Source organism: Pelmatolapia mariae, linkage group LG3_W (genome assembly GCF_036321145.2).
Source record: "Pelmatolapia mariae isolate MD_Pm_ZW linkage group LG3_W, Pm_UMD_F_2, whole genome shotgun sequence".
Taxonomy (NCBI): domain Eukaryota; kingdom Metazoa; phylum Chordata; class Actinopteri; order Cichliformes; family Cichlidae; genus Pelmatolapia; species Pelmatolapia mariae.
Window position 1 is genome coordinate 83588104 of NC_086229.1, and position 27205 is coordinate 83615308.

Consider the following 27205-nt stretch of genomic DNA (forward strand, 5'->3'; position numbering starts at 1 on the left):
ACTTGTTGTGCACTAAACTGCCACCTGCAAAGCTGTGATGATGAGGCATCAAGGGTGGTACAGCAGAATTTTTTTCCCCTGTAGTCTTGTTCAAGAGTCCTGCTGTTCATACTCCTCATGGTATTCATGCATCGCCAGCCACACAGAGCTTGTCTAGACTAAGCTGCTGACCCACAGAATGAGAGGGGAAAAGCTTCTCAAGAAAGTTTATCAGAGCTCAACCAACTTTGTTTATAAGGAATCGCTTCTAGTTTCTAAGTTTAATCTAGCAAGGCACACTTCTCCCAACCGCAAGGTTTACCTTCAACATTAGAGAGGCAGTGACACAAAGCAGTACAGCCAGAACAGGCTCCAGCGCAGCAGGGATTTCACACTGATCTTGCTCCGAAACATTTGCAATTAACATCCCCCTCTCCCCAACTGTTTCTGAAGCTATCAATATCCCAGTAAGAAGATTTAACTTCCCTCAAGAGCCGAGGAACGAGCTGGATTTGGCAGGTCAGGACGTGATTGCCGAGCGGCGTGTGCGCACGTGAGGGCGATGACAGAAAGTTTATGTACAGATTATCCTGTTATTTTAACGCAGACAGAGGAAGAAACATCTTATTACAAAAGCCATTTTTATTAAGTTGAACAGATGACAGGAAATGTGACAGGAAATTATCTCCATGACAAGAGAACATTACATTTCACCTGCATCAAAATGCAGTATAAATTACATTTGATCATCATAACAAAGCAAAACAACAGCCAAGAATCCCAAGGTGGGATTTGTTATTTTGGGTGTTTTTTAACAGGAATGTTGAAATTCACATGAAACAACATGCTTCAGGTGTAAATGACTAATGACTAAACTCCTGATAACCACTCATCATCTGTAGTCCTTTTTTCTAGTAGTGCTTTAACCATGTTGGCTTAAAGAAAACAAAGCAAAGTGGCCGTCGAAGGTCAATTCATCATTGATTTTAAAACCATTACGCATTCAATACACAGGAGCAAAAATAGAGTTCAGAACGATGAAAATAAAACAAATAAAATATACAGAAAACCCAAAGAGCGTCTTCATTTTGTACAGGCGGGCGAGGATGCTGCTCCTGCAGCAGCACATGCAAACCTTCTTAGTACTGAGTGTATTCCTTGGATGAGAGTTTTGCAATGATACGCTCCAACTGTCTCTTAGCTTCACACTGGGGGAAGTTACTCATCTCGTAGTACTGCGGGGCAATTTTCACCAGCCTAGAAAAGAAAGCAAGTAAACATTAGTCACAAAAATTGTCTTCGGTGTTTACTTGTGGGAGAGTGCCGTTCTTCCATATTCACACTCCGACTACTGGTGCGGGTTCGACAATTTGATCCTTAATTGGACGAGGTCACAGAGGGGGAGGAGGGAAACGCGCATACGAGGTTTGTTGCAGTTTTGCTGCTAGCGCAACGATGCTCATAAGTCGACGCTGGTATGACTGCAATCTTATTTTTATTAGATCCTTGTCATAATTGCTTTTGTCAGCCTTTTTATAACCATAAAAATCACAACATTTCAGTGGCTCCAGCTGGTCGCAAAGAACAAGATATCACAATTAGCTTTGGGAATGTGTGATAGGAGGCGCTTTTTAGCATTTGATAACATTTTTATAGAGCAAACAATTAGCTGATTGTGAAAATAATTGCTAGATTAACCGATAGTGGCTGTGTGCTGCAGTGACTCATAGCTGAAATGAAAACTTGAGAATTAAAAACATTTAATGACTTAGCAGGGTCATGTTTACGCACAACGTTAGTTCCTCATAACCATCAACGTGATTGCCTGTGCTGGTGAAGAGTCTTGGTAAACATTTAAAGTGTACCAATGTTACTGGCAGGAATTGTGATGTTCATGGCGGACACAATTTGCCAATCAGCTGCTTCACCTTTGTCCATTAAAAGCTGGTATTAATCCTCTTTTTCACCAATGCGGTGCTGCTGCAGAGCAACGTCCGTCTTGGCGCCTTTGAGAAGCAGGCCGCAATTCGGATATGTTTGAGACCGTGCACCAGCACCACTCATTTTAGGCGGAAATGCACGTAGGTAGTGCAGGTTGATAAATTAAAGCGCTCTCACTCAGAATGAAACTGCTGAAACTCACCACTCGGGTTTAATGTCTGTGCAGGTGCGGATGTAATTCTTGGTGGTGAGCACAAACTCATTGTAAAGCACCCACTCCGGTTTGTGGTCCAGCACGGTGGAGGGGTGCAGCTGTACGACTTGGTTGTCCTTCGCGGTCAGGTAGTGGCCTGTGCGCTCCAGGTGAGCAACCTGTTCAAACCGCAGCAAGACGGAAAACCCCATGAAATCCAGAAAAAGTCAAAACAAGTACACACACACACACACACACGCACACATCTTTTACTGGTGTGTGTGTGTGTGAATCATGCAGTCCCATTACAATCTAAGAAGTAAATTATTAATGCTTTGATTAAAAAACAGTAGCAAGACATTTGAGGCTAATTCGTAGTGAGTGAGGGTTTGTTTTTTTGTGTGTGTGTGCTGTGGTCGAGCTGCATTGGCGGTCGTGATTAACCAAGGCAATCAGTCTCAATAAAGGCCTTTCCAAACAAAGACATGATCTCAAACAGTGCGAACGCCTGAACACGAGCTGCAAATTTGTCTCCGAGATAAAGGTTAATGTTGACAAATATTTAAATATTAACGCCATAATTCAACTTGTCAGGTTGCTTGTTTCAGGTAGCCCTGAAAATGGCTTTTTGCAAAACTGCCATTTGTTTTCCTGAGCGAGAAACAAATTGATTTCATTTCTTGTTATGTGCTTAAAACAAGCAGCTCGCTGGTGCGTGTGCACGAGTGCGCGCGTGTTTGCTTGGGGTAGAAGAAGAAGAAGAAGAAGAAGAAAAAAGGCAGCTCTCGGCTGCATTTGCAGTTTGTACAAATGTTTGGCACAAAAATACTTCAATGAGCATCAGATTAGCAGAGGAGCTGCATACAGACAGCGTTTGCTCAAATATGAAATGTCACAAAACAACAACAACAAATAAATAAAAGAAAAATAATGGCACTGGCAACAGGATGAGAGACTAAACAGCACATCGAACCTTACAAAACTTAAGAAACAAAAAAGTCCCAGATTCACACTGACCTGCATGAAAAAGCCCGTGACCAGTGCTCGGCGGATGTTGATGTAGTAGTCTCTGCTGCTGAACTCAGTGCTCCTTCGCGGTAGGCTGAAGCGGTCCATGATCCTGGACAGCTGCTGCCGTACGTTATCTGCTGACATCAGCGAGCGGTAGTTGACAAAGTTGTCATAGCACCATTGAGTGGACTCGTGGTCTGTGTGGGAAGAGAGCAACTTAGGGTTAAGGAGCATTTAAAAAAGGAAAAAAATGAATCTAATCAGTGAAACGTGTGGGTAAACAGGCCGCTCACTCTGTTTAAAGGCATGGTAGACGTTGAGCAACGTTAGGTGGTCTCCGTCGATGTGGGCGAAGCGCATCTTGGCCTCGTCAGCCACCTTCTTGGCCTCCGTGGGTCGCACAAAGCACTGTGGGACTAAACAAGGTTGGTATAGGCCCCAACACAGCCGCCCATAGGGATAAGTTAAGCAAATCCCACAGAGAGGAACAAGGCCTCAGCTCAAGAGAGGCACAGAGCACTTCACAGGGCACACTGCATTGCCAAGTGATTACGGTGGAAAAAGGAAAGGAGGGTCCAAAGAGAAGGGAAGGAGGATGGGTTTCTCTGTCCTGATCTGCTACACTCTGGCTACAGCCAGTCAAAACAGCCCCTCCCACCCTACACCTGACAGTGATGTGGACTTCCCCCGGACTCTTTGTTCTGCCCTCTCCCCCTGCACGAACTCGCTCTGAATTGCTTAACGCCAAACCTGCTTGATTGTAGCTTTAATGGGTAAAAGCTGTGTTTATTGAGCCTCATGGTTGGTTGCTGTGGCGGCACCGCTCTCAGGTGTACTTTTGCTGCTTACTTTAATGAACTCAGCAAAAACCTGCCATCCTGAAACACCTGCTTTAAGTGCGCACCACGTCCGAGCACCTAGTTAAATCCATTTCCCCGCTCTCAAAGACCCTCACGCTCCCTTCAAAGGCGTCAAGATTCATCTCAATGAGCAGCATTCTGCTTTGGCAAGCCCAAAGTGCAATTACTGCTGTAGCATGCTGGTGCTGCTCCAGCTACACCTATACATTTTGTACAGACATGTAGTTTTTTCCCCCCCCTCCCCTTCCTCGCAAATAACAGCTGACACCATTGACTTTATCAACTGCTTTTCCTGTACTGAAGTTCAGTAGGTACACATTACGCCAATACTAAGGAGACCTCAACATCTGGACTGCTGATATTTTAATAACCGCACACAAAACCTAAAACCAGTCAGAGCTTTGGTATGCATCAAATAGACCCATTTAAATCCTTGTGTCAGCACCACTAGACTAACAAGAAGGGTCAAAGAATGAATAAAGGGCTCTTAGAAGATAAAGAAGCTGCTCTGTAAATTTCCTTACAGCTCACTGGTCATTTGGGAGGAATGGCCTATGAGCACAGGAAATGGAAAGAGTAGCAGATCAGACCCAAGCAGCGGGGCCAGCCCTGAGCATTACCTGACAACATGGCAGTGATGGAGAGGACCTCGTTGGAACAGTTGAATTCACAGCTGGCGATGACCATCTTGGCCAGCTGGGGGTCCAGGGGGAACTCTGCCATCATGGAGCCCAGCTCGGTCAGGTCACCGTCGTCGTTGAGCGCTGCCAGGTAGTTCAGCAACTCCAGGGCTCGCATCAGGGTCTCTGGAGCTGGAGAAGACAGAGCGGGAGAGATGGGCCATTAAAATGCTCCAAGCCCATGGGCAAAACACACACAGATGGCTGAAATAGACAATTTGCAGAACTGTCATTCTTTCATTGCAGCAACACTTGAGGAGGACAGTTTGGGACTCATTCACACACAATTATGTCAGAATTGATTAATACTGCCGTACTCCATGCTCACATTTAGAAGTGAGATAAGAGGTCAAGTTAACCGTTTAGCTAATTTAGCTAAATGTGCTAAATGCTAAATGTGCTAGTCGCAGCTTTGTGGGTTTCATATGACAGTGAACTAACACATCTGAGACACGGTTCCTGCCAAGAGAAGTCATTTGATCCTGGAGCTGCAAAAGGAAGGAGGAGTGTGTGAAGGTTTCATTATCTGTAGATTTAATGTTACACTTTATTAATGTACTGCTGCTATTTCACTGACTGCTAAAAGTGTGGCAGCCACAGATTGTCTGATTTAATCAGACAATCTCATGGCAGCAACTTGATGCACTTAGGCACATAGACACATACACCTGATAAAGATGGACCACTGAACTTTAAATTAAACAACATAACAAGAGAAAAAAGGTACAGAAGAGCATCTCTGAACACACAAAACGTGAAGGAGATGGGCTGCAGCCGCAGAAGTCTGGGCCCCACTCCTGTCAGCTAGGAAAGGAAACGGACGCTACAGTTCACACAGGCTTATGAAAACTGAGCAACAGAAGATGGAAGCACATTGTCTGCTCTCATGAGCTTTAATTTCTGCTCCAACGTTCAGATGGCAGGCTCAGAGTTTGGGATCGACAATGAAAGCACAGCTCCATCCTGCTTGAGCAATGTAAGATGATGAACACTGTAGGTATACTTCAAGCAGCATAACAAACCATGTCACAAAGCTAAAATCACACAAATAGGTTTCTTAAACACGACAGTGAATTGTACTCATGATTGGCCTCCAGAGACACCTGATGGAAATCCACTAGAGCACCTTTGTGATGTTGGTGGGACAGGAGATTCACATTATGGATGTGCAGCTGAAAAATCTGCAGCAACTGTGAGATGCCATCTTGTCAGTATGGACCAAAATCTCTGAGTAATGTTTTCAAAACCTTGTTGGATCTGTGCCACAAACAATTGAAGCATTTCTGAAGGTTAAAGGAGTCTAAACCAGTAGTTGCGAGGGGTAACTAATAAAGTGTCCAGCGAGTGTATGTGAACCTCTGAACACAGGAGGAGAGACAAACCGCAGAGATTATTGATTTCACACCTTCAGCATGAATAGAGTAAAGAGTACACGTTCTCTTACATGTGGTTGCGCTAGCAGGAGCACAATGAATGATTTAGTCTACCTTGATTAGTGTAGCTAAGTGGATAGATATCAGCTCAACAGGTGTTTGACTCCTTAGTTATTACTTTTTTCTTCTTCTTTAGATTGTTCAAGCATTTTTTATTTGTAAAAATAGTTGCTGGTAACAGAAGTCTGAAATGATGGATTAAATAATGCAAATCTAGAATATAAAAATAAGTAAAATAAAAACCACTTGGCAATGGCCTGGCAGAAAGCTCCTAACCTGCAGATTCGATTATAGCAAACAATATTAATTAACCTCCTATTTTGATTTGCACACCTAATAAGTTAATCTACTTAATTAATGCCAACTGGACGAAACTATTCAGAGCAACTGAGGAACAGTCCGATACGCTAGGGTTTCCTGTTTGTGTCTTCACGGTCAGATTAAATTTACAGCTGTTAATTTAAGTAGTACATAAAGAAAATGAATCACCATCAAGCTACTGCATTTCAAAACTTCACTCTTTAAATGTGGGGAAACAGCTGGGTCACGAGTTAAAATGTACTGACTAAAAGAGATTTCCTTATTCAAGGACTTACTAAGACCTGGAAAAGAGAAGCACAGTCCATGGAACCAGTCATAAATTAGATCAACCAGCACATTAAAAGAAGTTAAAAACCCAAAGAAAAGGAAGAAAAGGTAGCGTTTCCATCACCTGCTATGCTCTGAAGTTTCACTATGTGACGGCCAGAATTACACCAGACAGGAACTTAGTGGAGAAGAAATCATGGCAGAGCTCATTTTTCATCCTCCGCTCCTAAACAACTAATGCAATTACAGGGGAACTTTCTACTTAATGCTTCAACACAAAAGGCTTCCACCGTTTGGTTAAAAGATTTTTCCTCCAGATGCAATTATTGACCTTTGGCTCCCGAGAGCTGAAGCCTAATGACCAGTTGCATGTTAACTGAAAATTAGCTCAAGCGCGGGCTGCGGCGTTCGCTCTCTTTCGTTTCTCTCAAGTGCTTTCCCCCACCCCCCAAAAAAAATTCAATTTCAAAAAGCAGGGAGGTGTTTTTTTATGATTAACAAATATTGATTTGGGGCATCAACGCTACTTTTTTTCCTTTCTATACACAAAGTGAGTGCCGGTCACATTACTTAGCAACAACAGTAGCTTGTGTGGGCCTGAACAAAAGGTGAAAATCTGATTTCCAAGTACCGCTAGCGTTAAGAACCCGAGTGGAAATTCAATCTATACCCAACGCGACTCATCAGAAAGTAAGTATTGACTGTCTCAACACACAAGAATCCGATATATTAACCAAGGGCCAAATCAATGAGGCGAAAGGCTAAAGGTACATTAAACCACATTGGCTTTGAAAGGTACTTCTTTGGAAATGTCACGAGGAAAATGAATCCCACCCAGCCAAGTCCTTGTGTAAATCGCTACTGATTTCTTTTTGGATTTTCCATTTGGTTGTCTGGCTCGCACTGCCGCTCCTGTGTTTAGCGAGCAGGAAGCGGGGTGGACAAAGGAAGAAATAACCTACGTACTTGAGCATTTCACGGTAAGGGGGGAGGATTAAGGTTCCAATTCACATTACAGACAAGCGAAAACACAAAAAAACTACTTTGGGTTTGGAGGCTGATCATCACTGGGGAAAACTCAAATCCAATATGCGCGGAAATAATAAAAAATGTATGTCGACCTTGTATCCGAACAATAATTACAGTCGCCTCAGAAAGTTGCCAATTTGAAACGTACACCTTCATGCCAAAAACATGATTAAAGGGGTTCAATGGGCAAAAAAACAAACAAAAAAACATTCTATCACGAGACTCTATTGTTTCACTGTATTTCCCGACTGCCCAGAGACACTACACTGACCTGTATTTTCTCCGAGGCAGGCCTCTGACACGGCATATCACAATTGATCCGCTGTAAATAGCCGTTATAAAACCCTCTCTGGGAACTCCTCAGACTTAAAGCAGACTTCATTTGTTGCACCCAACTAGCTGCAGCTTCCAGCCTGCTCAGGAGCTATTTAGGAGAAACCTTCTGCAGAGAGTGGCTCAAATCAATAAAAAGGTGATCCTCCCCCCTCTCCTTTGCCCGACTGTTCCCGGTTAGACTCGGCAGACGAGGCCGGTCCTCGTATGTTGATGTATACCCTTGCATTTTTGCGAGAAACGTGGGGGTGGTGGTGGTGGTGGAGGTCAGTCACGTTTCTCTGGAGGAATATAAAGGGAAGGCAATAGCCAAGGTGATAGCGCTGCTATTGATGTAACCAATTTCATTCTCAAAATGGCGTTTGCCACAGTGGACGGGGAGAGATGGGTTTAATCTCAGAGGTGAGATGAAAACTATATTATGGTGAGAAAAAGGGTGGAGGGAGGAGGAGGAGGTTAAGGATAGGGAAAGGAGGGGTGGTCTCCTCCAGAAGACGTGGGAACACACACACACATGCACACTCCTGGCGAATGCCATAAGTTAGCACCTCGGGGGAGAAGAGGTCTGTGTTTTGGCACAGATCGAGCAGGATTCGGATATAATTCAAGCAACAGTGACAGGCGGTGCATAAACTAAGTGATCAGCCAGAATACTAACTGCACACATCAGTCATTTCTCAGTCTGAACAGCAATAATAGAAATTTAGAGCGGATTCCTCATAAAAACTGCAAGATACTAGTGTGTAGTCCATGTCTATCACAACACATATCCTCAGATCTCCAAACATTCACTATGTTTTATTTGATGTCTGCCAAGATCCCTTCTTTGCTTTGTTGTTTTTCCCAAGTGACGCTGCCAACCCAGATTTGATATCGTACATCAAAGCAACTGCAGCTCGACTAAATGTTGCTCGATTTCATAACAGTTTGTAAGTGTATTCATCCTGATTCAGAGGGCGCTAATCAAATTCAAGATCTCAATATTCTTTGATTCTTTGGTTAACTGACACCTGTGGTCACTGTCAGCTGCAAAGTAATATAAATCTACATGAAATCGAGCAATAAAGAAGAGCTATTGTGCTCAACCATGCAAACAGAAGGAGGTAGGCTTAAAGGGGAGCTGAAACTGCTTGTTTCAGACTGTGGATGGACATAGCCCACCGTGAGATAAACAAGGATCATTTCAAACTTTAATCATGCAAAGCTACTTAAGAAAAAAATAACATGGTGTTGAAATTATTTTAAAAAGCAGAAGCATAAGTGATGTATCCGTTTGCGTTTAGGAATGGTTCCGATATTTGTTTTGCATCCAATATGAAGCCGATCATAGGTTCATTCAATACCCGGAAGGTTTAGAGTAACATTTGTGTTACACTAACCTGGTGGGTCCATGAAGTCGAAATGCACCAGGTCATCAATGCCCAGTTTCTTGAGCTGCAGCACCACAGAGCCCAGATTAGACCTCAGGATTTCTGGATACGTGTTGTCCTGTGCCAGTAAAGAGGTACAAAAGAAGCCCGAGGAACAATTCAAAATGAATTAGTCAGGCCTGCTTATTATCTACTCATGCATCACTCGTATGTCAACTTGAACAGAGACCGGGGGTCTGGGGCATTCGAAGGGCTATTTAACTTGTTTAAAAAAATTCCCTTTGCCACTCGGCGTGATGTGAAAGAATTAGCTTGTTAAAGTGGAGAACTGGGCCCCCACGGGTCCATTTGTCACAAGGTGGCCGTGTCATTAACGGGGGTTATGAGGAAGGGTGGAAAAAAGGTGCGTTTTAGCACCGGGCTCCTGGAATGATAATTCGCTTGAACTGGGAATCGAGGAGTTCTAAGAGCAAATATTGCATAATAGAAAGGTTTTCCAGCTAGAAGGCTGCTCTGGGGGAATACAAAGTGCTTGTGGCACTGCAGAATGTGAGATATGAGAATCAATCATGTGTTTACAACTTGTACAATTTTAATGGTTTTCAAACTGCTTTGCTTCTTACCTGCATTTCTGTCTTGTAAGCTTTCTCTGTGTAAAGCCGGAAACACTTTCCTGGGCGTGTACGTCCGGCACGGCCTGCCCTTTGCTGGGCTGAGGCCTTGCTGATGGCTGTGACCAAAAGGGATTCCACTCGGATTCGTGGGTTATACACCTGAGAGGGAAACGAGGTCAATGAGTCACATTTCAGCTGAATAAAAACTAGGGTAGAGTAAAAAAAATAGCTAGTATTTTATTTATTTATTTTTAAACCCACCTACAATCTACTATATATACAAGCAGCAAACAAAAAGAAGACGTACAATACACACGCGCACACAATCCACCTTGGAGCATATATAATCTCTTTTTGTGCCATGTGTATGACTTGGCTCTAGGCTGGTGAAATGTCAGAGGAATAAATAACAGGCTTTTCCATCTTTGCTGCTGTCAGGTGTGCACTGCTGTGTTTATCTGGGGATTCTCAGGCAACAGAAGCAGATGATCGCGGCAGATAAAGAGTGGTGGGAGAAGATGTGGGGGGGATGGTGGCAGGGAGAAAAGGGAAGCTAACCTTTTGCTTGGCAAATCCGGGATCAATTACAAACACCACCCCATCGATGGTCAGGGACGTCTCGGCGATGTTTGTTGACACGACGACCTGTGAAAACGAGAAGACGCGAGTTAAGAAATGATCCGCTCGGGGAGTTTGAAGGGACTGACGAGACCCGAGACTGGTCTGCTACATTTTGATACATAAAACTGCATGAAAATAGTTTGAGTCGGTCATTCAGCAAACCATTAAGATATAAAAAAAAAACAAAAAAAACATTGCATAAATATCATAACATCATTATACCTATCAGAAAGCAGTTCCTCTGGTAAAAAAAATGTTCAGATAACCTCATACAAAGTGCTGAGAAATCAGTGATCCTTAAACATTAGAGAGAAAAACAAACGTGGATATCAGCGTCTGCTCTGATGTGAGCCAGCTCAACGAGTCTGCAGAGATCAATGTTTGCAGGCTGCCGAGCGAGCCCAACAAAGCGACACCACAACAGTTTCTGCAATCTAGTGCTATCAACAGATTTGTGCACAGTGCTGGCTTGGTGCTCGGTGTCTCATCGAATAAAAATTACTCAAGTTTTGTGTGCACACGTGTGTGTGTGTGGCTGGAGTCTCTATCTCCGGCATGTCGCTGGGTTTGTTGGGATGTCAGCTTCCCTCTTTTGGAAAGCTTTTCAAACCCACAGAGCAGTGTTAATTTAATGGGTGCTGTTAGGTGGCCTGCTTTTTAAAACATGGTGTGCAACAGTGGTTAGCACTTTCGTCAAAAACATCTTTTTCCTCCCCTCTAATTGAGGGCTGCTGCAAATCTCTCATGTGAACCGAAAACGCGTCTCTTGATATGTGCGACACCGCTGTCTGCAGACATGCCAACTTACCCCACAACGCTGCAATGCCGGCTCCTTCAAAGCCACACTTGCAACACAACCAGAGGCAAATAACACTGAAAATATCTCACATTTAATTTAGTTCTAAATATTCTGGAAGACTGTGTCAGTCAAAGTTTTGCTACATAATATATGTACACCAATCAGGCGTACCATTATAACCGACTGCCTAACATTGTGTTAGTCTCCCTTCAAAGCCACACACGTGCCCATTATTCCTGCTTCAAACATCAACTTTGAGCACAAAATATTCACTTCCTCCCTGATATATCCCACCCACTAACAGGTGCCATGATGAAGAGATAATCAGGGTTATTCACTGCAGTCATAATGTTATCCCCGATCATTGCATGAGTGGTATGAAAATAGTAGTTACTTATATCGCTTAATAAAAAAGCAACTGAATAAATCTGCAGAATTATTTTCATTCCAGGCATTCAGGAGTTATGAGCTGATGGATTAAAAATAGTTTAAGGAAGAGAAAAAATGGGAAAGGAAATAAGAATATAAGTGAAAATTAGCTGCTTGGTTTATGAGATGATGAATGATCCCAAACAGCAAAGATGTCAATGAGAAATGACAGCTGAATCGAAGCAAATAAAAAAAATGTATTGAATGAGTCACATGAAACTATGGGTCTCTCACTGTCAGCATAAACACAAACAGAGGGAAAGTAGCAGGAAGGCAGATCTACAGCTGCACTCACGCGAACCTTGACCGCTGCCAGGCTCAGTTCTGCTTATATAACATTGGAAACTGACCGGACACAGAAACCTTTTTAACTCATCAAAGCAAATGAGACGGCGGGGGCAGTGTCACAGCCCACTCTGCTGGCAGCTGCCAGTTTAAGATTTTTGAGGGTTTCTGGGGTGAAAAAAATAAAATAAAGATGCCTCCACACTTAGCCCCCGCCTTTTGGCCGGCTCTACATTTACCAGGTCAGGAACAAGCTGCGGGCTGACCTGAGGAGCAATTTGGTGGTAGCTGTCCGCGCTTCTTGGTTAGTCTTCATAATAAAATGCCAAGCACAAAACCAAACAGGTCTCTGTGGTCTTTGCTGATACAGGTCCACAGAACCAATTTTGCACACTTGACACACTTCCTTTGTAGCTGTGCCTCTTCAGCTGTCTTCAAGCTGTGAGCCTTGGAGACTTTTAAATCCCACCTTTTAAGCGAGGATTTTACTTCAGCCACAGAATGCCTGACTATTTAGTTATTAATGCCAGAGAGGGCTTCTTTTTTTCCCTCTTTCAGCCCTTGACCTCGAGTAATTCACCTGTCGAAACCACATTCCCCTTAGCATTCAAGCCGACAAATAGAGAGATGGCAATAAATGCTGGTATGAAACTGATCAGACGGCACTATCTGCCAAATGGCTGGCTTTTATACAAGGAGTTCCTGGCTATTTTAATTTCGATTTAAATGAAAGTACTAGAGGCTTTATAAATAACAGGCCAAACGGTTCAAAAGCTAAAAGTACAATCATGGCCTCCTGCCACAGCAATAGGCTGCGAATCTGTGGTAGTAATATTAAACCACTGTCAAAGATTTAAATGTTTATTCCCAGTGTTTCTCACACACTTTGCAAACAACTTCCTGAAACTAAGTCTGCAAAAAAAGGTCAAAGTTTCAGGTAATTTGGGGAATTTAAAACAAAGAAGACAGAATGAAAAAGGGTTTTCATGTCATTACAATGGAGTATGCTCATAAAAATCCCTCTGACTCAAACCTTCAGACTGCTCTAAATGCTCAGTTTTAAACTTTTTTTTTTCTCTACCCCTGTTTGCGTAAGACGTGGGACGAACCTCGCTCCAGACCAAGATGCTATTCTTCAAGAACCCAAAGCCACGACTAGACCTTCATTTATTACCGCTTCGATTTTACTCTGCACAACTTTGCTCATATTTGCCGTAAGATTACTTTTAATCTGCGCCGCCTTTTCCTTTTTCTTCAAGGTAATCAATGTGTGTGCATTGTAATTTATCCCGCATATCTCAGCCAATTAAAAGATTTATTCAGAGCGCATGTGAAAAAGGAAAACTAAGTGAGGAGACAAAAGCTGTAAGAGCAGTAAGTCCGGGAATCAGAGAGAAAATAGATTGTTTACATGGAAAATGTAGTTGATGAAAAAAAAGAAAAAAAAAGAAGGGGAAACCTGAACTGCTTTTTTTTTTATGAACACAAACCTTATTTTACTTGAAATAAGAAAAGAACATTTATTATTTTATGATCAGAGCAGTTTATTGTGAAAATGAATAATAAACATTACCAAAATAATGCTGAATTTAACTTCCTTTTACTTGACAGCCAACTGTTGATTGTATATTAATACTTTATGATATTGCAGAGCTTTGTTTGAGGAAATGTTCTCTAACTAGACCTCATTAAATTTTAATTGAACCCCTGATCTACAGAAACAAGGGTATGGTCATCTCGTGGCACAGAATGGAGATGAAAACCATCGTAAGGGGTCAACTGTAACAAGGCTGTTTACAGACAGCTGGAGTGAGAATGGCTCCCAACAAAACTGTTCACCAGAAGTCAAAGAAATGGAGGGTGTAGCATACGGCCAAGAAGTGTAGTGAAAAATATTCTGCATATTTAACAAGACAATATAACCACATAATAAAGAGCATAATAATAATACCCCATCCAGGTCAGTAATGGGTCATCCTTTCCTCGTGCTATCTACGTTGGGCATTTTTTGCATTTTATCACAGTGGAAAACAAACAAAGTGAAACATACTTGAGTCATGGCTCTTCCTGTGGTGGAGCACTAATGCATGTAGTGGAAACGTCTTCTTAAATGGTCTCTAAGCTACTGGAGACAGGTTTTATGTAAATGTAAAGGAAGGACGCCTTTTCCTTTTTTGTATATAGAAAAAAATACAATCCCAGGCTCTGAACTACAAAGCAAAGAATCACAAGGTACCTAAAAAACGATCCCAATGACAGGTAATAGCTTGAAGGGCTGTTGGTGACCTAAAGTTTGAAAACAGCCACATGACTGGGAGACCAATTACCCGCAGCAGCAGTCAGGGATTAAAGTAGCTCGCCAAAAAAAGGGACGAGATCAGGCGATCGGACAGATATGTCAGCGGCCAACATCTCACCGAGCAATGAAAGGCATGGAAAGCTTCAAAGTCCAGTTAAAAAAAAAAAAAGAAAGCCTAGTGAAGGTTGCCACCCTCCTGCGTGTTGGGACGCAGTCAGTTGCTCCAGCAGATGCCACACATGACACCCTCTCACTTTTCATGATCATATGGGTGAGACCTCATTGACTGCATTGATTCTGAAGGATTATCCAGGCCAGGCCCATTACACTGAACGCAGGCTTGCTCCTTCCAGTCTGCTGCTGCACTGGATAACCCTGGCCTCTTCATCAGTAATATCATTAGAACATCATCTCTGCATGTTATGTCTGGGTTATTACCTGCAAGAGAGCAAGTACTATAGCCAACTCGGGCCATCTTTCACATCCCCTGCTGAGGAACGTGTGCTTGTTGACAAATAAAGCCTTCCGCTGACTGAGGGAAGCAGAACGTGCTGAGAGCAGAGTCGCTGCACCCACACTCAAAGCTCATTGAAACAGAATAGAAAAGTGACATTTGGAGGAAATATTTCAAACGTGACAATGCTAAAAAACAATCCTAACACTCATCATAGCACACTTATTAGAGACAATCTGTGAGATGCTGGAAAGCAAAGTGAGATTATGGTCTTTATTGGCAATTATTCAATTTCTGACTTGATTTTAAATGATAAAACTGCTCAGAATGGAAGATCAGTGGCTTTCCTGGAGAAATAGAGCAATGACGAGCTAGTGCTTTATGTTAATTGAGGGGTGCCTAATGCAGTCGTTAGCATGCATAGTGGCAGATGTGGCGAACCTTAATTCTTCTTCACTACTTTCTCTTGGGCTGGCTTAGATGACATCTCTGCATTTTTCACTTGATGAGTCGCTCAGTCAGTCACTGAGGAGAAGCACATTTACTTCGAGCGTGGCAACTTTAGATGCCACCTCCACCAATTCAACAGGCACGTGACAAATGGGGGGTGGGGGGAAGGACAAACTGCTGCTCTGAAGCTCAAAGTGCTCGCCGGCTCAACACTGAGGACCAGCAAATTCACTTTATTTCATGTATGAACTGAACACACGGGTATCGTGAAGACATCGACGAAATTTATCCACCAAGAGAAGAGCAAGGTAACAGCATCACTGTTATTTAAGTGGTGCAGTCCCAGTGGGGTGAGCTCCTAACTCTAGCACATCAGACAAATGTCCATATACACCCGCAACCAAACGGGGGCCATTGCCAGAGCAAAGTAATATTAAAAGGCTTCCCCTAAGCAACACTGGCCATATTTCACATCAACATCCCCTTGAACAGCAAAAGAAAACACTGGCAATGATATCTGAACTTATGAAAAAGATCTTATCCAGTACTGGGCCACTTAAGCCTCTGCAGCACACATGCAGCTCATTTAAACAGAAAGCCTGAAGAAATTTCAAGGCTCAGGACAGTAATTGGACGAGGGATTTGTGCCCAAATGTTTGATCTACACCACGAGGGGAGGACCTCTGTGTGGGCCTTGCTGGAAGTTAGGCCTGGGCAGTGCACTGGTGCATCAGGGTATTATACATCCCAACAGTATGATTTTCAATAGTGTTTAAAATAAAAATCACAGATTTTCCTCTTTCTTTTAAAATGACACAGATGTTTGGAAGTGAACAAAAACAGAAAGCAAAAAGAAGGAAGTATGTGCTCGTGAAGAGCCAGTTGAGATTACAACTGTTTCCCTCCACAGACAGGTGGCTAAAGAGCGTAACTCTTTAAAATGCCAGTTTGACAACACCACTGGTGGATCGTGTCTATTCAGCCCACTTTGTCTGTGCCTGCAGCAGCAGAGTCATAGGACCGTTTGACAAGTATCTAAGGAAAGAGGCAGTTAGCTACTAATCTAACTCATCTAAACGTGACAAAACACTGCTGTTAAATGCAGCAGAGCTGGCACTAGCAGCTTTCTTTCTACAAGTCATAATGTCTACAGTATAAACCTGCACTGGACGTGGCTATGCAGTGCTCCAGCTGTCCTGTGCCTCCATAAGAAACAAAACAATATAGATGAAGAATTTAAAGGAATTTTTTTCTAATTTCTTGTTGATTTTAAAATATTTATAAAGTACTGGCATCAGTGTATACAACATATTCACAGAAAAAAAAATAACCGGGCCACCAGTTATGCATTTCCATTTTTCTTTTTCAGAACTGCTACAAATAAGTGTTTTACACACTGCTCTATAAATCACCTACAGCAGCTTAATTTAGGATCATTTTTTAAATGAGACACATTGAATAAATTGCTTATATGTGGTCGTTTTTCCTGAAGGAAACGTATATCACACCTGGTTAGTTCGAGGATTGTTGGAAAGTTAAAAATCTGTCCTTTTTGTAAGGAAAACATGTATCTGCAATTTCTTTTTTTTTTCTTTTTTGTAAGGAAACATGTCATGGGTTAAACTACTGTCTTTTTCTTGGTTTTATTCATTATTTATTATTAAACATAAATACCATCATATCCCATAAATCCTGGCAAAATGTCAGTAAATTAGGAGAAAAAAAAAAGATACCACACAAGCCTATAAGAAATACAAACTTGATGGCCGACCTGCTTAATGTGACATATTTAACTTTGACAGCCCATAAATATTTTCGCTGCTCATATGTCAGCCTGATCTGCCTCAATTAGAGGGGTTGTAGCAATGAGTCATTCATCAACACCGTCCCCTATCAGATGTTGGGGTGAGTGTTTACTCATTTGCTGGCAGCTATGAGATTCGGATATTCTGTCAGATCCCTAGCCAACAGTGTGACGGTGCAGGTGGTGCTGCTGCTGCTCTGGTTATGAGCCCCTGTGAATAGAAACTGTCACACAAAAGAGAGGAACTCTTTCGTGTCTGTATCAATAGAAGGATCATCCACTCCTCAAGTGACTGAAGGAAGATTGTACGGTGTACGGCAAGAAGAGTCCTGTTTTCGGTCATCCCACATAAAGTGCATCTTTCACATGGTTTTATAAAGCAGAGGTCTGAGGCCTGTTTTTTTTTTCTTTTCCCCAGTAGCAGCAGGGTCTGTGTAAATGTAGAGGAAAGATAAAAACGACTGAGAATGCAGTACTTTCCTCAGGCTCGGAGGGCATGAGTAATACCCCAGTTATAATTTAGAGCAGAGAATTGCATGCTGACAAAAGCAGCATATGTTGTGTGAGTCAGTTCTGTGCTAAAGCTGAGAAAGGGAAAAAAGTTTCAGTCCCTTCCTTCCTTCCAGCTCTCTCACTTTACCCACCTTATTCCCCATCTGGCCTTTCTACACCAACCACACTCAATTTCTCTTCACTTAGCCTCCACCCCTCCCGCCCATCTCCCCGTTTCTACCTCCCCCTCTGTGTGTTTTTATAGCAACAGGGCAGCTATACCTTTCTTCCGATGGCACCATTTGGTTTATTGGGCGGGGGTGGCTCAAAGATCCTCTGCTGCTGCTGTGGAGGCAGCGTCGAGTACAGCGGGATGATTTTGATATCGCCGACTTCGGGCCCCAGGTCGTCAACCTCCCTCTTAATTCGCTTGCAGGCTTCGTCGATTTCCTGAAAGATTGGGAGCACAACAATTAATCCAGGTGCCGCTTGTGTATGCAAACGCCAAAAGAAATAAATAAATTGAGCCGGATGCGAACAACACCTGGATAAACAATGGCGGTGAATCCGGATGACAGAGGGAAGGCAAGAGGAGGAGGAGGAGGCAGCGGCGGCCGGGGGAAAGCGTGATTCCCTGCTACAGTACATTTGTTCTAACTATCGCTCCATCTCACGGAGGAAATTAAACCTGGACTGCAGTATGCTTTGCTGAGCTCCCTGTGGCTCTGTTGTCAAATGCAGCAATCATGGAAAACATGGACGCGCATGCTCTGAAGGCACACGCACAGAGCCAGACAGACTCAAACAGGGTTCATTATTCCACAGCGCAGTATTGTAGAGGGGGAATGTGATATGAGACTGCAGCGCTGATGCATAACCAGCGGCAAATCATGGCAGATCAGTTTAGTGAAGCTGAACGTTCTAGAGCCGGTGGGCTGGCAGACAGACAGCAGGCCTGAGTTGCACTAGGAATGAGGAAAGCATCATAGTGAACACTGGGTTAGGACCTGTTCTCCAAAGAATATGACAATATCATTTTAAATGTACTAAATATGCTTAAATATTCCAGAGCCCTGGAATATGATTATCACTATCACTCTTCCCACAGATATACTTTCATGTCTTTAACATCTCTGAAAGTTTTAAGAAGTTTCTTGCATGGCCCCAAACAATATTTCTGAATAGCTCCCACCGTTGAGAACCATTCTCTTACTTCCTTTAACACCAATCGTTTAATCTCATGAAGCCGCAGTATTATTAGTGCTACGGGTGTCACTTTACTGCTGATGCTGTTGCACCACCTGCAGGCCCGTGGGAGCAATGCAGCAGCGGAGGCACTGACGAGCATGCCCTTTGATTTCAAACTTATTCTAGTGGCGCTCACAGAGATAAAGATGGGCCACATCAGAGACTCTACACACCCTTTTCATCCCCAAGTCCGTCAATAAAATATGCATTCTGAACTTCTCGGGCATTTTTCCTCCTCCTTTAAAACATACTGTGCTTTTGTTAAGTTTAAGCATGACTAAAACCGACTTCATTTGGACCCGCCGTGTGAAGCCACGCTCACCTTGATATGAGAAAAGACCACTGTGAAGCCCCTCCCTCCCTGTTTTTCTTCTGGACTGCGAATGTGTTACTAGCTCCGTTTGTCCCCTTGTTCATCGCATTAAGTCAAACCCCGCTGATGGCCATGTGCTTCTTAATCAACACAGTGACAAGTGGAAAACGGTAAATCTGAATGGATTGGTAAAATTAGCCTCAGTATTAATAGCCTATCAAGCCTCTGGAAGCAGCAGCTGCCATGGAGGGGAAAAAAAGTGGACCTCTTTGCCAAAGTGCTGGAAGCAAGCTGGCTGTCTAGTCCCTTAGGGACATGGAGACAAAGTATGTGTGTTTGTGTGCCCCTGCGTGTGTCTGTACACACACAGGGGCACTTGGCCAGTGTCGGGAACCTGTCCACCAGCTCTCCCTGTGACCCCAGAAGCAACAATCTACAGCCAAGCTAATAACCGACACATTTAGGAACTCCTCTTGACTAGCAAACAACCCCCGCCGCCAATCATGTTTTGATGTTAGCTGCTGAGGGGGAAGCTTAAATATTAGGACTTATCTTTGCTCGACAGCTGTGATAAGTTTTGACTTTCTTGTTTGGAGTTGGTGCTTCAGTTCTATTTGTTTATGGAAGCTAAATATCTCAGAGAAGAAAAATAAACTGTGGAAGAGAGAGGATGGGAGTTGTGTGCATTTCCTCTCCGTCTGTTATAAATTAAACAGTCAGATAAAAAGAGTCTATGGCTTTGCTGTGGATCTGCCTCCCAATCATTAGTCTACATCAAAGTTGCTGGGAGACTGAAGAGGTTAAGAAGCGCTTGAGGGGCGTGCTGCTGCACCCTTTGAACAACCATCTCTGCCAGACCTAACACACATTAACTTCTTTAACCCAATTAGGGGAGGGTGATAATGAACTCACCGTGGGAGTGCTGTCAGTAATACCTTAGCTTGACACAGCGTGTGGGTGTGGGTGGGTGTGGGGTTGGGGGCTGGACTTTAAATCAACAAATTACATCTAAACTTAAAAAACAAAGGGGGGGGGGGGGGGGGGGGGGAGCACAGCCTGTAAATATCCCAGACCTTTCTTCTCATTCATCGGAGCAGCTGGGATGCCACTAAATCTAAAAATCAATTAGCGCTCCTCAAAGGAGACCACTTCAAACACCATGCCACCCCAATGACTTTATCCTGTTTGTAACAAGCTGCATATTGATCCTGCTTTGACAAATGAAACCGACGTAGGTGTACTACAACAGCCAAGTAGGTGTCGACTGGCAAATAATTACTGCTAATAAACACCTCACTGTCGATGGAAATGAGAAACCCACAACAACCAAACTAGTACGCTGCAGGAAAGATGGGGACGCATCATTGTAAACTTACATCCTCCTTTACATCCACCACTAATCACATGATCTCAGCACCATTTTGTCAAAATGCTGAGAGGATATTCACACCAGCACGGGCGCTGCTGGATCTGTCAGGCTTCTCCTGTCTAGCCATCAGGAGATTGAAACATTTGTTGCTGCTTTTCTGCGTGTGTGTGTGTGTGTGTGTGTGTGTGTTCACCCAGCTGTGACCAAATTCATCACTTTGGGCATGGACCCTGCCCTCCATTACACATCAGTGGACAACATTTGCAGGGAAGGGGAAAAAAAATAATAAATGACTTAATTTTTGAGATTTGTGGAAAGGGCAGAATCTGGGTCACTTCTCTCTTTTCTTTTTTTTTGGTTTTATTTTTTCCTCCTCCCTCCAGTCGGTGTACAAATCCTAGAGGTTTCCAAAAATGCATCTATCAATCGGAGAATTATTAATTTCCTGTGCAGAGAGTACGCGCCTGTGTGTGCGTGTGAGTGTGCTCCAAACAGTTTATGCGAGCGACTGATCTATGTAATTAGATTAATATGCAGATGCTTAACTTAAAGATGAAATTGATTTAATGGTTTCAATTTCTATGAAGCACAGATAGCACATAGTCACGGGTTCCAGCTGCTTAAACGTTTTATTTCATAGCAGATTAACCATATTTGTGTTTAGGACTGTTAGTCTGAAAATTAAATGAATAAATAAATAAGCTGGGATTGGCCATATGACATAAAATTATAAATTAATAAACTCAGTTCTACTGTTTAGAACATGACACCAGTAACATCAGGAGAATCTGCGAGGCAGTTTACCTCTTGTCCGGTGAGGAAGAGCAAAACGTCCCCCTCATCCTCCTCACACATGTGGATCTGGATCACGGTGCGGATGGCCGCCTCCAGATAGTCCCGCTCTGGCTCCGGTGTGTAGAAAATCTCCACGGGGTGCGTGCGTCCCGGGATGGTTAGCAGTGGGCAGTTGTCAAAGTACACCTGGAACTTACCGGCGTCGAGTGTTGCGCTCATGACGATGACCTGAACCGAGAAGGACACGGGAAATCGAGAGAGCGACGTGTTAACGCGTCTGTGAGGTTCAATGTGCTCGTGAAAGCGGTTAAAGAAAACGTAAAGACAGCAGAATGTATATGACCAGGGCAGCGAGCACTCGAATGAGGAATCATTTAACATTTTAAATGGCTTGATGATGATTGGAGGATAAGGACATATATTAAGTAGACACACGTGTGAGCAATTAAAGGATAGATGAGGACGGGATGGATAACGCTGTGAATTTAGGTTGAAGCACAAACTCAGGATGGCGTCTATAATGTGGTACTTGGCATTACAATCCAAGTCACTGACCTACACAGAGCTATGACAGTCCTTGTTCCTGATGTTGGATACACAATGTTCTCTCCAGATCCATTAGATAGAGTGCATTAGGATTCTGATGGGAAACGCGTCTCCCATTTTCAATCTCAAACATTTTCAGGGGCCAGCGTCTCTGCATTTCGCTTTACGCTCTGCGAGACATCATAATTGCTCTTAATCAAGGCAAATTAAACTTTCAAATTTGGTAGGCGATAGGGATGAAGGAGATAGAGGGGTGTGGGTGGATGATCATTCCCAATAACCTAGACCTCATTTAACAGTCTGCGAACAACAATCTAACCTTTGATTCCACGCTGACAAACAACCAGTCATTATCCATCTGCTTTATGAGAATTATGCCTGGCACGCTCTACCCTATAAAACCCTGCCTGCCTCTGTGCTCCCATCCACACCGACACGTTTGCTGTTCTGCTACTGGTTAGCTGGTTTAAAAACAGGCCTACGTCTCTGAGAGGCAATCTCCACTGTTGCTGCAGTGCAGAACACATTTCTGCATTTTTGAAGCTAACAGGATTGTTTCCTCCCCCCGTTCCCTCAGCAGATACACAGCTGTCAGGCATGAGGACACTGTCAACAAATGTGACAAAAGAGACGAGTGACAGAAGAGGGACATAAACACCGGCTGCGAGCGAATGTATCCTTAGGGCAAGTATTATGTACGTCTCCAGCAGGGTTTTAGAAACCTTAAGAGGAACATATTTTTGCAAATAATGCAAAACAATGATTGACAGATAAAACCGTAACATGTGGAAGCTCGCTCCTTAAAATCAATGTATCAGCTGCCCAAAAGCACTGCAGTAACTAATGATGAAATTAAGGCAATAGAAACAAAAACATTGAGTGAACTGAGTGTATTTCTGAAAGCTGTTTTTTTACCTTTAGGTCAGGCCTCTGGCGGACCACCTCCTTGAGGACCCCCATGAGGATGTCTGTAGCTAATGTGCGTTCGTGGGCCTCGTCCAGAATGATGACACCATAGCGCTCCAGCAGGGGATCGTTCATGGCCTCCCGCAGCAGCATTCCATCTGTCATGTACCTGAGAGAACAGCATCCATGCAGTAAACACTGTTTGTGAAGGCTGATCATATATTCACCCTCTATCATTATGTAAAACCGCATTATCTGAATAAAACCTGCTTCAAATAGAAGCAAGTGGGGATCCCAAAGGGACATCCTCCCCTTTGAAAGTGCTCTGAGCAGAACTGTGTTAATACATTATACCTGACTACTTTATTACAGCTTATTTATTTACTCGGGCTACTGAATGAAACTGCAACTAACCAGCAAACTGCTATTGTTATTCTTGCCAGTTTTCTGCAATTATCAGCTTCAATACAGCTGTACTCTTTGATTTGAAAAACATCCTTCTTACTTGAGGACGGTCTTGGCAGAGCTGCAGTCCTCAAACCTGATGGAGTAGCCCACCTCCTGGCCCAGCATGACATCCATCTCATCTGCAACCCTCTGGGCAACGCTCATGGCTGCTACCCTCCTGGGCTGGGTGCAGGCTACGGCTCTCTTTGGTCCCGGCAACGACCGGACCATGTCTACGCACCACTGGGGGATCTGGAACACAGCGGACAAGTCGGGTTTTGTTTGAACCAAAGAGTGTTTATAGATGTGCGAGAAACAAGAGCAGCACTGCGGGTCAGATAAAAGCAGGGCACTGGATGTGAAGGTCAAATGCAGATGTCCGATTAAAACCACAGAAAGCAATACTGCGTTCATTAATACAACCTGCTGGGTCCTGCAAAGCCTTTACTGATTAAAGTCAAAACATTTACTCCAGATATGCTGCTAAAAACAAAAGGAGCTACATGAAGATCCATTCTCTCTCAGTTCACTGTCTTCTTCAGCAGGTATGAGTGAACTGACTTGCTGTCCGCAACATCAAGCTTGCCGAGGCTGCAGAGCAGAACAAGGACCACTGTGGCACAAGTATAAGATGCTGGAGTTCATGTGCAGGACAAGAAACTCAGAATCATTCAATAGTCAGAGAGTACATTGCAAATAAAAGATCTGCAGTGAGCTATAGTGTTACAGCAGTTAGTACTGCCGCCTCACAGCAAGAGGATTCCTTCGAACCCAAAGGCCAGCCAAGGCCTTTCTGTGTGGGTTCTCTGGGTACTCCAGCTTCCTCCCACAGTTCAAAGGCATGCATGTTAGGTTTAATGGATGATGCTGAATTGGCCAGAGGTGTGAGCATGACTCGCTGTCTGTCCCCATTTGTTGGCTCTGTGATAGACTGACAAACAATTCAGGATGCATCTCGCCTTCTGCCTTATGACAGTTGTGATGGCCTCCACTTCCTCTGCAACCTTGAGCTGGACAAGCGTTTAAGAAAATTGAGGGAAATATCTGCAGAGCTCAAACTTGCAAGAAGCAAAAGTTCCTCTGCCAATCATGTCCACACATACCCACTAACAATGATTTAAGCTGCATTTAGATTAACACTGTGGACTAATTACAATGTCAACAAATACAATAACAATTAAAGTGATGACAATCATTTAGTGCACATAAAAACAACTTTTACTTTGGTGGTCCTTTACTGTGGTTGCATCTATATGAGGCCACTTTTCTGCTAGGTTTTAAAATTCACAGTGACTGTGAGGAACACATATTTTATACCATTGCCAAAGCAGAAAGAACTGACAAGATTACGCATTTTCATTTTAACAAGTGTTTGGAAGATACTTTATATTCACCTCAGGAGGAGGCCACAGCTCAGCCAGTGATTTACTCTAATTTTCTCTCGTGTTAATATAAAAAACAGACAACCCAGCTCTTTCAAGAACTTAAAATAAACTTAACAACCGCAAACTGGGAATCAGCTCAGCAACGGAACTGTTTAAAATGCATCATCTGTTCATTCCACCCTGTTTTTAAAGATATAATTATACCAATTTTAGTCGCAGAATTTCTAGCTTTCATTTAATGTGACACAGTTTTATCAAAAGATTAAAATATATATATGTATATTGGAGGAGGCTAATGGAAAATTATAGAAATAAAACTGCTGCATATTTTGCTTTTCTACCTGTGTAGTCTTTCCAGAGCCTGTCTCTCCCACCAGCACAAAAGACTGGTTCCGCATCAGGATCTCAGTGAAGCGCTCTCTGTACTCCCACACGGGAAGCTGCAGCCGCTTGTTGAGGATCTCATAGTAGCGTGGCGTGTGGGGCAGGTTAGTGAAGGGGTTGATCTGCTGCTGTATACCGGGTGGCTTAAGGAAGCCGGCGATGCCTGCAGCTGGGTTCGTAGGCACCCCGGACGGCTTCACATCTCTGTCCTTGTCACGGTCTCGATCGCGGTCCCGCGACCTCTCGTCACGGTCTCTGTCGCGCCTGTGAGGGCGAGATGCATGAGTTTAAGATTTCATGAAGCACTGCCACACGAACCAACCGATTTTTTTGCTTTACAACAACACATCATTAAACAAAGATACGCACATAATTAGACACAAGAGGCCCAACTCGGGACAAACATTGCTCAAATGTTAGGCCACGTCAAGAGCTTTTCTTTAAAAAAAAAATCCCATGAAAAGGTTACTGCACATTCTTATTCACGGTGGCTTACCCACTGCAAAAAGCAATCTAATCAAGTGTAGCATGCAAAGGTCACGGATAAACTAATCGTCCACGGTATTCTTGCTTCTTTTGCAAAAGGATATATTAAATGCCTTAAGATCACACGAGAACCATAAACACCGTGGCATCAGCTGCAAAAAGCTTTGAGGTGTCATAACTAGATATTAGACAGTGATGCTGGGTACACACACAGGCCAGATGCATCAGATGGTGTGCTTATATAACACGTGACACATTAGTACCTCTGATATACAAGGTGGTGCCCAGTATGGCAGGGCAGCCTTAAACGCTCAGCTGCGAATTTAATCAAATATGTAATATAAATGCAACAAATTTTAACAACTAAAAACTTCTCAGCTCTACACAACTCTAGAGATTCACTGACAACGAGGCCAAACATGACTGTCAGAAGAGGGGGGTGTCAAGACTTTTTGTGTGTGCTAGTAAGCATCTCTTAGCATTCACGTCCTTGACTGTGGGAGTGCTGCAATATACACGCATAGCTCCTCCATGTTCATTTACACTTATTTACGTTAGTAATGGCACTGAACTTCTTATAGGTCACATAACGGCTTGTTTTATCTCAACGCCTCCTGCCGTGTGTTTGTTTTATTTCTCTGTCGCCTAAGGTCAAACGCGATGGGAGATGCACAGCAATGACCCTGAGGCTGAATCTGCAAGGGTCCTCCTCAACCTGCTCCAGGCCCGGCAGGTGCCTATCCACACTGCAGACCCTTGCAGACAAGGTACCAAAGCAGCCCGGGGTATGACAGCGACTGTCAGGGCGTCTTCTTTGGTACACTGACCCAGCCAGCAAGGTGTCCCGTGTACAACTCATAAGAAACTTTTCTTGTGCGATTTTTACTAAGCGCTGCACGCCATACCAGCCGAGAACTCAACATCACCTGCTGAGTTTGTGTGACGAAAATTTTGACCTTAGCACTAAAGAAACACTTAGCACCGGTTAGCATGGGACGTTAGCCACGTGCAGAAAGTACCAGGCCGATGGCTGACCGACTGTGTGCTAAGTGCTTTGGTGGAGAACCATTGCTAAATCTCACCTCCATATGTGACCCCATCAGTAGAATAACTTAACACTTTGTTACCTGCTGGAGCTAAATTGTTAGCTGACCGTGTTTAGCATACGTGCTAGCATGGCTAGTTAGCGTCAGAGCAACAACAATCAGGCTGCAGAGCTTTAAAAAACAGCACAACGGCTTAACGCTAAAATATGAGGACTACCGTCACATACCCATCGGAGGACCTCTTTTTACTCGACGAATGATCGTCACCCAGATCTAAACGATGTCGCTTAGACATCTCCCACCGGTATCAGTCCAAACAGCGGCTAATTATTCCATTCAGATTCTGCCCAAACCGTTACACACCGGCAAAATGGCGACCGGAAGCTCTTACCTCATCATCATTATCCTTGACAAAAATCACTCGAAAGCCGCGATTTTACTGTGAGACCCGGTAAGCACGCTGTAAAAAGAAAAACCCCAAACAAAATCGTCCCGACTTTACTGACTCGTGCACATAATGCGGTCCATGAAGGTTATCGCGGTGCCTGCAGATACAGTGCAGCGGGTTTGGGATGCGGGGGAGGATGCAGGAGATCCGCTGCTTCTCGAGGAGAGT

General features: G+C 43.5%; 1 protein-coding gene across 2 annotated transcripts; it reads right to left on the bottom strand.

The window, feature by feature from the left end:
• Nucleotides 1-620: 620 nt before the first annotated feature.
• On the bottom strand, nucleotides 621-27205 carry dhx15 (DEAH (Asp-Glu-Ala-His) box helicase 15). 2 transcript variants are annotated; one of them, XM_063470104.1, is made up of 14 exons: nucleotides 26981-27205; nucleotides 25015-25321; nucleotides 23347-23540; nucleotides 22851-23010; nucleotides 21399-21617; nucleotides 17947-18114; nucleotides 10590-10676; nucleotides 10041-10190; nucleotides 9427-9535; nucleotides 4605-4796; nucleotides 3418-3540; nucleotides 3131-3321; nucleotides 2123-2292; nucleotides 621-1236 (listed from the first exon to the last, which is right to left on the bottom strand). In XM_063470104.1, exons 1-14 carry the CDS (start codon nucleotides 26989-26991, stop codon nucleotides 1119-1121), a joined length of 2199 nt encoding a protein of 732 aa, XP_063326174.1. In that variant the 5' UTR covers nucleotides 26992-27205; the 3' UTR covers nucleotides 621-1118. The 2 variants fall into 2 exon arrangements, with proteins under 2 accessions (XP_063326174.1, XP_063326172.1); XM_063470102.1 differs by lacking the exon at nucleotides 26981-27205 and adding an exon at nucleotides 26817-26949.

Coding starts and splice junctions, on each gene's coding strand:
- dhx15 (XM_063470102.1), bottom strand. CDS start 26,884: ATGTCTAAGCGACATCGTTTAGATCTGGGTGACGATCATTCGTCGAGT. Junction 21,618..22,850: donor GCCAGAGGCCTGACCTAAAG/GTAAAAAAACAG, acceptor TTCTCGGTTCAG/GTCATCGTCATGAGCGCAAC. Junction 10,677..17,946: donor ATGGTGCCATCGGAAGAAAG/GTATAGCTGCCC, acceptor TCGTTTTCACAG/GTCGTCGTGTCAACAAACAT.